General features: G+C 42.9%; 3 protein-coding genes across 3 annotated transcripts; all 3 read left to right on the top strand.

Annotated features, from left to right (window-relative positions):
- Positions 1–56: 56 nt before the first annotated feature.
- Positions 57–1,828, top strand: MELLADRAFT_67330 (uncharacterized protein; the record flags this gene model as incomplete). The annotated part of the gene is made up of 2 exons (XM_007415628.1): positions 57–945; positions 1,389–1,828. The coding sequence occupies 2 exons, from the start codon at positions 57–59 to the stop codon at positions 1,826–1,828; spliced, it is 1,329 nt and encodes a 442-aa protein (XP_007415690.1).
- Positions 1,829–4,302: 2,474 nt separating this feature from the next.
- On the top strand, positions 4,303–5,955 carry MELLADRAFT_92774 (uncharacterized protein; the record flags this gene model as incomplete). The annotated part of the gene is made up of 2 exons (XM_007415629.1): positions 4,303–4,735; positions 4,805–5,955. 2 exons carry the CDS (start codon positions 4,303–4,305, stop codon positions 5,953–5,955), a joined length of 1,584 nt encoding a protein of 527 aa, XP_007415691.1.
- Positions 5,956–12,171: 6,216 nt separating this feature from the next.
- On the top strand, positions 12,172–12,887 carry MELLADRAFT_111302 (uncharacterized protein; the record flags this gene model as incomplete). Its single annotated transcript, XM_007415630.1, has 2 exons — positions 12,172–12,212; positions 12,530–12,887. 2 exons carry the CDS (start codon positions 12,172–12,174, stop codon positions 12,885–12,887), a joined length of 399 nt encoding a protein of 132 aa, XP_007415692.1.
- Between the last annotated feature and the right edge of the window lie 6 nt (positions 12,888–12,893).

Raw genomic sequence — 12,893 nt, 5'->3', positions numbered from 1 at the left:
CCGTCCTATGGGAGCTTCCGTATTTTGATCCTCTTAGCCACACAATTGTAGAACCGATGCACAACATCTTTCTTGGTATCATCAAGAACCACGGCACGAGGGCTTTTGGAATGAAGTCCGACCCACAATCTGCTGAAGATCCAAGGAACGGGGATGCTAGCGATGTTGAAGACTCGGAGACGGAGACTGTAGCACCAGATGTGTATAGGAAGGATTGCTCTGTTGACGCACCATCAGAAAACCCAGATACGGAACTACGATCATCATCTCCCCCTCCAACTCCAGGGTATCTATCAGCAGAGAGCAATGACAAATCGTTGTTTGCATTTGAAGAGATGAACTTAGAAAGTGATACTTGCTCTGCGACAGCGCCCCAGGATTATCAATCAACGCAAGAGCAGACAGAAAGCTTTTTAGAAGACGACGCATTTGATGAAGATCTCTCTGACTTGGAAGATGCTTATGAAGATGAACTCGGTTGGAAATTTTTTGATGATCCTCAGAACCTAGCTACATTGCAAGATATCACAAGAAATATACACCTTCCTTCCTGGGTTGGACGCGTGCCTAGCACTGTAGGGACACGGAAGGGCGGGAAATTGAAGGCAGATGAATGGGTCATTCTCTTCCAGGTCATGATGATTCCTGCGATAATTTCTGTCTTGGACAAAGACCAGGGTGCTACAGACTTCACGGAACACAACTTTGTCCGCAATGTGCTCCATCTTATAAGTGTATTGAACATTGTTAGGAGATTGGAACTGAATGAGCGCGACATTGGATCCCTCCAATACCATCTGCGAAGCTATCGAAATGGGTATTCCAAACTTTATAGTTCACTTCCCGTCCTGCCTAATCATCACATGGCGCTTCATCTTCCTGAATGTATCCAACGGTTTGGGCCCGCGCCTTTCTGGAGTGCATGGTCGTTTGAGAGACTTAATGGTAAATTGGCTAAAATACCGAATAATAATCATCCTAGTAAGTTCATAATATCGACTAAATAAAAGATTGTGTCTGCACTGACAAAAGTATGGCAGATTCCCGTGAATTGACAAGACTCAGGAAGTTTACCTTGGAGCAAAACCTGCGCCCAGTTGTCACAATCTTATGTGAATCTCTTCCAAGAGACATTGCTACGAGGATTTTGAAGTTCTTGGAGCCCAGTGGTACACCACGAGGCAGTACCTCCGGATACGACGCTCGAACAGGCATCCCTGAACATGCGGAGCCTGTCTATCACTACGACGAAAAAAAAGCCGAGACCCTGGATTACGACACCCATGAGAACCTGGCACGCCGTATGAAAGAGTTGGGATGCGGGGATGTTGTTGTGGCTAGCCGGATTTTTAGAACACCGCTTCCTCCACCCCATCTCATATTGCTAGGACGGATGGTGAACCAAAGAAAAATGGTAAAGCATGGCGACATATCCTACTCAACTTGGGAGCATCACCAGGGGAACAGTATTGTTATGTATCAGTCTAAAGATGGGCGCCGCCCAATGGCATATCGGTGGGGCCGAATCAATGAGATATTTATCACGAATCCGGGGTCGCAAGGCAATCTAAAGGCGCAGCTATGGTTCGAAGTCCTCCGATTCTCCGATTTGAGAACTGCTGAGAAAGCCAAGCATGGTCTTGATAATTGGCCAAATGCGAGAATGACTGTTGTGTACACCTCCGCAAAAAAAAAGGATCTGGTGCGGGTAGATGAGCTTGTTGCTCAAGGGGCAGCTTGGGATACCCCAGAAGGATGCTTCGGAATTAAGCAGCCAACCACACTGATTATAAATTTGAGCAAGTTTAATTGCGAGCAAACTTCCTGATCTTCATAATCTATGGGCCACTTGATAGACTTTCTTTTCTGATCTTTTGTTAGTTGAAATGTATTTTATTATCTTTACAAGACATCTGAAAGTGATGCTTGATTCGTTTATATATGCAAGCAATGAAGAACTACGTAAAGGTTCAAAGCCTCAAGTTTTGCTAGGTAAGACACCCTGTTCCTACTTGCAACACCTCATGAGTGCTTACGCTCCGATGCTTGACTCTCATAGACAACGCAGATTCGAAGTAGGATCATTCTGCTTTGAAATTGTCTGGTAGACACTACAATTTGGATCTAGGATGATCTTACTTCGAACTTACGTATTAGACATGTAAGTTCGAATGTTTGAACTAGGATGATCCTACTTCAAAGGTAATACTAGACACCGCAGGATGTAAGGTTCTGGGTATGATCATCCTACTCAGAGCTTCAGGAGTTTTAAAATATCGATCGAAATAATACGAATCGAGATATCTCAAGCTAGAGCATCAAGTGAATTTGAAGCTCTTCATGGGCGGGAAGATCATTCGGGCCAAGAGATGAGCAAAACGCCGATTCTGAAGAGACTCGTGCAATAGGCAAACTGTTGAAGATAATCTCTAGGCAAACTGATGACAGAGAGATAATCTCGAGCCGCATTGATGAAAACATTCAACAGTCCTTAGTGACCAGATCAAGCCGGATTGAGACAGATCAGGCAATGGAGCAGGTTCTGGACTGTGTCAGTCTTGCCGATCTCAACTTCGCAAGCAGCATTCACTTCATCAATAAGGGCCTTCAATTCGGTACGTAAAGTAAACAAAATTGTCGAATCATCTGTAATCGACTTAGACTCCATACCAGAGTGCAAAGTCTTCAACTCCAGATGATACGCCGAGTAAAATTTGCCTCATCCATGGTGGAACGTGGATCAAGAGTTTTCCGAGAGCTTCAAGAAGAAGTCATAACCTCACAGGGATAACACATTAGTAATAAAAGCAAAGTAGGTGATAGGAGGCCCGTTTAGCAAAGGTAGTATGCAAAAGGTAAAGGGTAAAGACCAACTTCAAACCATGTAAGCAGCAAACATCCGGACGTAGCCGGGAAAACCGGGAAAATGCACGTCCAATATTGAGTAACCGCGCCTGTGCCTCCATTATACAGAAATTCTAAAGCCGCGATGAGATAAGAAAAACATTAAAATCAAAAAGAAACCCTGACGAGAAAGGCGACGAGGCATAAAAAAATTGTAAGGGCTTGTTACTATTAGTCAAAATGTGTTTTACATCTTCAGGAGTCATCTAAGGTATACTCGATTTGTTTGTACATACAACCAAAAATGATGAAGCTATAGCTATGTAAAAGTTCAAAGGCTCCTGTAATGATTGGTTAGAAACCCTGCCCCAACTTGTGACAGCTCATAAGTGCCTTGTATCAAACACTCAGACAGATCCTCAAGTATTGTAGACATCGTAGATTTGAAGTGGGATGAAGATCAGGTTTCGACGGGAACTCATCATAAATTATGGACAAGACAATGATAGTCGAAAGGTACTAGCGTATGCAGCAGGTGAATAATGCTGGTGAAGAATAAAACTCCCCTTCAAACCGGAAACACAGTAAACATAACATACCTTCATACAGTGTGAACTCTCTCGTGTCACGCGTTTTTGCTTGACATGATTGCAGGGAGGACCACAGGATAATGTGGATTCTTTATACAATGACTTTTCTTGTGAAATGAGGGAGGTCTCAAGCGTAGATGGATGAATTATGCAATCCAAGATATCTCTGTTAAATTTTATAACATACTACATCTTTACTTGCAAAGGTACAAGTTCAAATTAGAACAGTCTGGCTTCCATGCATCAGAAGTAGTCACATCTCTAACATTTTACGACCAACATTGCGAAGTGCGTATAGTTGCCCTTGTTATTGACGCCTCTGTACTATAACAAAGGTTTGTCATGTGTGTTCCATGGTCATCCTTTTGGTCTTGAACCAATCACGCGTTTGCTAACTCTGACACGTGTAGCTTGACGTAGACATCAAAAAAACCCTGTAGAACGCTGAGCGTGAATACGCACTGAGTCATTTGAAAGCTTACTATTGCATATTTTCGATTACTCAGGGAGGATGCGCAGAGTCGACTTTGGAATTTCGTAGAATACATATTTAATTTAGGATGAGCAAGGTTCAAAATGCTTATGTGTTAAAGCTTAGCTTTCGACTGTCGACACCTTTGCCACACGTATAAACTAGCCGTGTCTTCGTCGTCTTTGTTCCCCTCACCAATTCCTCAATCCAATCCAATTCATAATCCCCTCTCTCGATTTTTCTTTCCAAACATCCTCTTCCAAATCGAAGAGTACTTCCTCGCATCTTTTTCGTTCCCAAATCCCTTGTTCGAACTTCGAACTTCAACATTCATCATACTTTTTTCGTTTCGTTCCTTCCTAAATCCCTAGTCCGACTCTCTCACTTTTCACTTAGATGGAACATTCAAAATCCCTTACTCCAGACGAGGAATCTCACATCCCGGGTACTATTATAGAAATCAAATCTAAATCCCCTCGATCGGTTTGTTGCGAGACCGAGCCGGACGAGGCTTTAATCGGGAAACACAAGTACTCGAAGGTGTACGAGTTTGCCAATCCTTGTTCAAGATGCGCCAATACTGGTCGTACCTGTGTAACTAGTGGCACGAAATCCGTCAAGTGCGAGTGGTGCAGGGTTTCGAAGATACCTTGTGACGTCAATGGAGTGGAAACTTTCCAATTCCACTGGCTGCGAAATGGAGCCCTCTTTCCTGATTCGAGATTCGACACCAAGACTAAAGCATCAAGCACTGATCTCCCTGACGAAATCTCCCTGTTGGATCCGGAAGACGAAGCTAGGGTTGATGATTGGTCAACAAGGACACAAGGTAGGTGATGCTTGCTCCATTGCGTCTGCTTGGAGATGCGTGTTCGAACTGACAAGTGTTTCTTCATAGATGTCAATCCTCTCGATCCCAGTCCACTGCAAAATTTCGGTGTGGAGATACCTTTGGCTAGGAAAGCGGGGTCAAGAATCACGCAGGATGACATAAGGGCCGACCAATATCTTGAACGTGTAATGGGATGGCGACGAAGCTCTGAGGCACCACCCTTCCGCCCCTTGGGCTTCAATACGATGCCTGTTGAGGAGAGCCCGGACCCATCGAACAAGAGACCTAACCAGGATTCCGCTAGATCTGAGGACGAAGAAGATCGACCCACACAAAAAATCAGAGTCAAGCTTCGAAACCCCCCAAGGGTGGAGGACGACGAGCCCTCATCCCCTACTGCTCATTCGATGCCTCGAACTTCCCATCCACAGGCCTCTCAACTCTCCTCGGCTCCGGCTCGATCCATCCCTCCGCCTTTGATCGGACGTGCTATTTCACCAGTCGCTGCGCCCCCTCTTTCGAACCTCGCAAGTCGCCGCGCTTCACATGCTACTCCTACACCCTCGAACGTAGGATCGAATAAAAATGCTTCTTCTCAGCCTCCGCACTCCCGTCAAAGCCCTGTAATTCTTGAAAGTTCTCCACCCCCTACTTCGCCAGACACCTCAAAAAATCCTTTATCTCAACTTTCTTCAACATTGGAAAGCAAGAGACGAACCAACGAACAACTCCAATATCCAGGTGATGATCAGAGAAGAGGCGATGGACAAGTCAATCCAGATGAAGCTGTGAGACCCACTGGAAAACATGGACAAGCCGGAAATCATCATACGAGATTGAACAAGGCAGTAGGAGCTCCTGGAAATGAATTAGAGCGCCAATTTTCTCTTGCACCCGAATTTTCACACGGCGGAAACCAGCAGCCCGAAAATGCTCAGAAAGATCGGGGCGATGAGATGGATTCAGATGATAGCTCTGTAGACTGGGGTGTAGTCGAGCCCAACAATTTTGATGGTAACATGGTGGCGGAGCAGATGAAGAAGGTAGCAAAAGATATGGAGAAATTCATGGCGAGCAAAATGTTGGAAATTGCTGCTTTGATACCAGCCGGTAATAACTTTAATAATTTCATTGCTATGCGTAAATCAATACAAGATAAGTGGAAAGTATATAAGGAAACGGTAAATGAGGCTGTCAAGCCTTTACAAAAATTATAAATTAATGTTTTTCTTTCTATTTACTTGCTTTGACAAAAAATATTGCTTACAAAAATAATAAATTCTATTTTTCTTTCTATTTACTTGCTTCGACGAAAAATGTTGCTTACAAAAATTACAAATTGTATTTGTCTTTCTATTTACTTGCTTTGACAAAAAATATTGCTTTCAAAAATAGTAAATTCTATCTTTCTTTCTATTTACTTGCTTTGACAAAAAATGTTGCTTACAAAAATTACAAATTGTATTTCTCCTTCTATTTACTTGCTTTGACAAAAAACTTTGGCGGCCCGTATACTTCTATCTTTGTTCCTTTCGAAGTCTCAAAATCAAGTTCCTGGATGTAATGTGTCCAAAGGATATAATTTTATGCCCTTGAGCGATGACACGGATTGGTGCAGATCTGCCCAAATGAATGACAGGAGAGCATTCCATCCACGGGATGATGGATGTAAGATATATAAGTTTGATGTTGAATTTCAACTTGTATCTACTTGCGCTTCTTTGAGAATTCGAACTTTGAACATCGACATCAAGTTCGAGTTCGATGAGCTTTGAGCTTCAAGCTTCAAGCTTTGATTTCAAATGCTTCACTGCCCCATCGCACCGGGATCTGGATGAGACCTTTTTTGCTCTGTAGGTACTATCTTACTTTCGGTATCAACTGGAGATCCCCCAAAAACAAAATCATTATCCCAAACCTCAAGTATGAACAAATCTTGAAGTCACTCAATTTTATCATTTCTTACTGATCAGTAAGATAAGGTTCAAATTTTTGGGGGGAATCGAAGAGTAATGAGAGTACTTTGTCTACTTCTGATTGAATTTTGCGTTTTGAGTACAACGTATGTATCATCATATGGCCTTGTTCAACTGTTTTGTATCTATGAGGGGTTTTTTTGTTGGAAGAAATCCTTCATTAAGATGGCACGAATAAACAAGCTACAATATTTAATCTTAAATTTGGCCTCCAAATCCAGCTTTGCACTTTGAGATTTTTTAAAGGATGAGCTCTGACTTGTTAGTTCGAAGTTCAAACTCGCCGTTTGAAGTTCGAAAGTTAAGCTGAGTTGATTAGGATAAGCTTGGAAGTTCGAACTTGCCATCTGAAGTTCGAAAGGTGAGCTGAGTTGGATATGATAAGCTTCGAATTTTGAAAGTCAAGCTGGGTCGAGTAGGTTGAAAGCCTTTTTAGGATCCTTGGAGAAGGACATAAATGGAAAAAACTTTTCCTACTTGGCTACTCGCATGAGGAATATGAAGTTCCCTCCAACTCCGTTTCAGCTTCACTGTCACCAGTTGCACTATGAATTGCGGGTTCCCACTTCGAAGCTCAACACGCGTGTGGCCTGTAAGCAGTGAAACATGTATGTACATTACACAAGCTCACTGAGTGCGTAAAGCTCAACGCGGTCGTGACGTGACGCTTCAATTTCTAAAACATCGTAACACGCCTCACAGCGCCTTCAAAGTACAAATTCATCACTTACATTACAAGCTCACTCAGTGCGTAAAGCTCAACGCGGTCGTGACGTGACACTTCACCTTCTAAAACATTGTAACACGCCTCACAGCGCCTTTGCACGCCAATACATACAAATTCATCACTGTATGTCAAATGATGGATACGCAAACACATACATACATATCATGTGCACAGATCTCACAGAGTACATAGTTGAATCATATGTGGTTGGATGTGGGATGGGTTTGATGTGACGGACACGGGCGTATGTATGGCTGTGGCTGACACGTGGGCTCAAAATCACGTACATCATTCCTGATGCTTCTTTATCGCCAATTTTTTTTGGATAACTTACACTTCGTAACTCAATCCCTTGATCACGATTTCAATATTGTTTCTCTTTTTTTCAAGAAAGATTCTTTGCTACCTTGATACGTTCATCTGGATATCTGTACTCTTGGTGTTGTCTCATCCTAAAACCTCCCTTGTCTGCTTCGGACCCTAAGATCATTGCGACGCAGAACTCAGAAGCTAGAAGGGAGGATTTTAACTTTGTGCAATATTATCAGTCTTATCAGTTAATCGTTTGCAAAGGTTATGGCCAGGCCCAAGCATAAGCACAAATCTCCTGCCACTCTCAAATCCCGCCTTCTCCGTTCAATCAAGAGGTATCTTGAAAGGCCTATGCCTGCCTTATCGAATGCTCGTGTTGCGAAGAAAGCAGAGCTCACGAAACACTATGGACTACCGACTCGAAATTCCTTCTTTTAAAAAAAGGACCTCATTCCTGATCTAGCTGATGATAAACAACATATCTGCAATCCATTCTCCTTCTTGAGGTCCAGCGGAAGTTGGAGAAGGATAAGGTAAGGTTTGGATTATGTATCAATATCCCGAAATGAATCATACCGAACTACAAGTCCAAGCAAATGTAGTTGATCCACAACAAAGGGGGTTGTTATCCATAGCCCGCACAAAACCCAAAAGCTCAAGTCCCTTTTAGGTTTTGTCAAGCAACAAAAGTTGGGTGATTTTGCTTTAACTCGTAAAAGGACCATCTCAACCCTCCCAAGTGATCATCCTCAACCTCGAAGTTCGATCAATCCAACAATACTTCAATCAAATCATTTCAACATCATTTGCACCAGACTCGAATCTCATGTCGACTCGTAAAGGGGGCAACAACGTGGCTTACGAGTGTCCCCATCTCCCTACGTGTTATGATCCCAGTAGCAAAGGGAAACCTTGCCAAGAATGCAACGGTTTGAACCTAACCGGTGTTCACAACCATACTCTCACCACCAGACAACATGCGTTTTGTGCCCCTGGGTGCCCAGTCTACAAATGTAAGTTCTTGTAAAAATTCGCTTTGCATCATCATCAAGACTGATGGTTCGGATTGCTTGCAGTGAAAGATCTGAGTCAAATCGAATTCAAGAGAAAGAAATGTTCGACACCAAGCGATTTGCCCAGTTTATCCAATGTCATTCGAAGACCTACTTCGTCAACCGAGCGGTCTCCTTCACCCTCTCTTCGCACAGGAACAACTTCGCGAATTCGACAAAGAGAAGGCACATATGAGGGAGCAGTATCTACCAACCAGGGAGGCGGTGGCGAGCCAAGTTTTCGACGTAGTTGTATTCGGAGCACCTCTACATGCAATCCTGCCCAAGATAACTTTTCTGGGATGACCATCAATCTGGAACAGCTTACTCCTGCTACCCCGGCCACGAATGTCTCTTATGAGAAAGCTTTCCGCTTTGATTGGAAGTTTGGGGCACTTTTGGTAGTATCGTCGATACATTTCTTCTGGTTCATCCGGGCATGGTTGGATGAATATGCTCACGCAGATTAAGCCTGATCTAGAGTCCTTATGAAATGTCTTGAATCTCTTGATTCGATATGCACTCATGTTTACCCTGAAAGGCTCATGCTACATACTCTTTGATGATATTCTTGAGAGTAACCCTTGTAAGCCTTGTAGGATTTTTTAGAGCTGAAGAATCGCATTGTGATATATGTAGTTGTGGAGGATGTCGAGTTGTAGGTATGGTAAGCCTTTGAATGTGTCTATGGACTCAGGGGGTGAACTGCTTTTTCTAAAGAACTCTCGTTGTTTGTGTTACCTCTGATCTGTTCCCTCATACACAAGTATCACGGGATCTGCTCCTCATTTCCTTTTCTGTTTCTGAATTCTGCTTTGGGGTCTTTCAGTCACTTTTTGTGTTCATCAACTTGCTGCCCTGCACGATCATCATGCTGCCTTCAGATTCTCTTGTTTATACTACTCTACATCGCACTTGTTGAAATATTCAGCCATGTTATTGGATGAAAACATTACACATGTTTTACGAATATGAGGATCTTAATGTTAATCTGATCACTTCCTCAGTCGGAAGCGTTTGATTCAAAACCCAGGACGCAAGGCATCTAGGAAGTGATTGTTAAGTATTCAAAGGAAGCTGACCTGAACACAAACGTAATGAGCTTCCATCCATACTTATCGGGACTCCTGTGTTCTGTGACTGAGTGTTGAGCGGGGTGTAGTTGTCAATGGGGCTTACTCTGAGGTGTTAGCAGGCCGGATTCAGCACGTAGCTTGAATGAATGGCATACTACGCATGTTTTGGTCCCGCTCGGTACGTTATCAATGGCGATACTAGCATGCGGCGTTAAGCAGAGAGCATCTTACGAATATCTTATGGGACAAAGGGCTCATGGTCAGTCTTCTTTTGTTAACTTCGCAAAACAAAGAGATTCAAAAAACAGATGGGTGATACAACGAAGGGTTATAAACTGCTATGATCTCAACTTAGGAGCTGGCACTCATTCATTCACGACAGTCGATCTCACTTATCAAAACAAATTATCCAAATTATTTACTCACCTCAAATATATACCGGTTATCTTTAACAGGTAACTCATCCATATTCACTCCTAGTCATTGCTTTGAAGAATATCTCTAAATAGCCACATTCATCCTCAATCTAACTATCGTATCTTCATCTTATTAGCCATGATCATTTCTGGAAACATATCGATCACAGGGAATCTTACTTCACCTTCAAGACCTATACGTAGACGCTCAGCTCCTATCCGAGCATGTAGAATGCCTGCAGCATCTCATATCCATCCAAATCGCCGAGCAGTCCGTGCATCCACGCCTCACGAAGACCCTCTATTTTGGAAGAAAATCTTTAGCGTACCGACGGAATTGATCGAAATCCTCTCACCAAACGTTAAACTTCAAGCTCGATCAGTGACGAAGGGTGCCCTTCGAGAACTTATCCACCACTTCGTACCGAGTCACCGCGTACCCCGCAATATTCTCAAAGCCAAGTTGATCCGTGTATTCAGAACACAAGTGCTACGTAAATACGGCCCATTTCATGGTCTTTGAGAGCATCAGAAGATATTCAATGTCAGTAATTCAGACCAGCTTGTAAAAACAAAATGTCCATAAAGCTAACCAAATACCTCATGTTTATAATTCCCTGGGCTCCATCGGTTTAGAAAGTATGCCAATTGTCCGAGTTGATGCGTAAAGGTTCAAAACGGTTCTTTTTTTCCTTGTGCATATCTTGTGCAGATCGATACTGTAGTGGAAGGTTTGAAGTGGTCATGCCTATGCTTTCTTCGAGGTTTTGCCGCCGTCTCACCTATCCTTCACAAAATTTTGAAACACTCGTACCTATTCTTTTATTCCTTTTTTATGTCAAGATATGAAAAGGTTTCTTTATTGATGGGTTTCCGGAGATACTATAATGTAAAACTTTCCAATTGATTGTATGTATCTATGCCTGTTATTCCTTGTGTATCTCTGGGTGACGCTGGGAGTTGCCCTTTCCATTAGAGATTTTTCTGGAAGATGTACCACCTTAAATCTATGCTGTACAGACAAAGAATTACCACCGAGAAGAAAATGATACCAATAATATGTATCGTTCACGCAGCCATATCCAGGTTTAAGCGTAAGATCAATATGATGTTTAATCAAATTATCACATTATGCGCCTTTGTGAGATTTTGTCAGATGAGCTACCGGTGAATTCTGCGTAGAGCATGAGCCTGATCTATTAACCTTTGGAATTGGTTGGGACAGCTTTTCACCTCGAACTCATTCCTCAGGCGCATGAAGTATGATTACGTTCGAATCATCAGTCTGGACATCAGAAGTCATATTTACATGTACATACAGTTTGCGACGCTTCGAGAATGCGAACTTTGAACATTAAGTTCAAGTTCAAGTTCAAGTTCGAGCTTCGAGCTTCGAGCTATACCACCCTATTGGACTGATGTATGCAGTGCTAGTTATTAGTTACCCGTCATTCTATCTGCCCCTGTTGAAGAAGAAAATTTTCCTCATCTTGTTTTCTGCAATCATCCCACTCACTTATTTAGTTCGATGGCAAGAAGAATAGCAGGTAGCAACTCAACATACACAATAGTATTTCGACAAGAAACCTGTGCATATAGAGCACTACGCGTCATGTACAATACGATGTCACTGCGTTACGCTCAAGTGACCAAAGGGCTACACAGTGATCGACCCTCATGACTAATGAAAATTCGCGCGTAGCCACCCTTAGTCACCCTTGGAACTTTCAGCAGGTTCCGTAAGAAACTGAACAACTGCTGTACTAAGAAACTGAACGACTGCTGTACCTCAGTTACAAGAGGCCCTGAGTTCATCAGCTCATCAATGAAGACTTGTAAGAGGACATTATTTCTGAAAAGCGTGAACAAAGGCAATGACAATGGGGGTTCCGAGTGGTATACGACTGAGCAGAAAGTAAATGCGCTCAACAAGACGAGGTAACAGATTGTATATATCCTCAAATCCATATATGTGATTCCATACGTGGACATCAAAACAAAACAGATCGCTGCATCCTATCGACTCTTCAAATACATTCAAACCAACATATAGTATATAATCGATACCAGGTGCCCAAGTAAATATTTGTCTACCACTGTCAAGCTTCTTAGATGTACGGAGTTTGACCCCAAATACTTTTGGTTTGAACAACTCCTAATAGGCAGCCGAGATGAAGTCCAACCTCACCAGACTCTTGATACTCTGCGCTATTCGCGTAATCATTTCACTAGACGCCGTGCTCATGAAGAGTTGCCAAATGATAATCCATGCACTTCGGTATTCACGCGCACAGGCACGGACATTTTGGGAACAACAGCTGGCGCCACTACCAACTACCGCGAAACATCAGCTATGTGCGGCAACACAACATCATTTTCTGGAACATCATGGCTTGACAGCCATGGAAGGTTTCTGCGATACCCTATCCTTGATCGCCACTTGGACAACCTTCACCATCTTGTTTGCACTTTTGACGCATTTTTGGTTGCTGCCGACTTTGAGAATGTTGTCATCGGAAGCTCGAGCTTTCAGGCAAGCCTTCAAGGATTAGCATGTTTATTGTCTTGCAGAAGTATCTTTGGAAGGTGAGACTGG

Source organism: Melampsora larici-populina, assembly GCF_000204055.1.
Source record: "Melampsora larici-populina 98AG31 unplaced genomic scaffold MELLAscaffold_52, whole genome shotgun sequence".
NCBI lineage: Eukaryota > Fungi > Basidiomycota > Pucciniomycetes > Pucciniales > Melampsoraceae > Melampsora > Melampsora laricis-populina.
The sequence above is the reverse complement of the archived record's forward strand: the minus strand, read 5'-3'. Positions and strand labels throughout refer to the sequence as shown.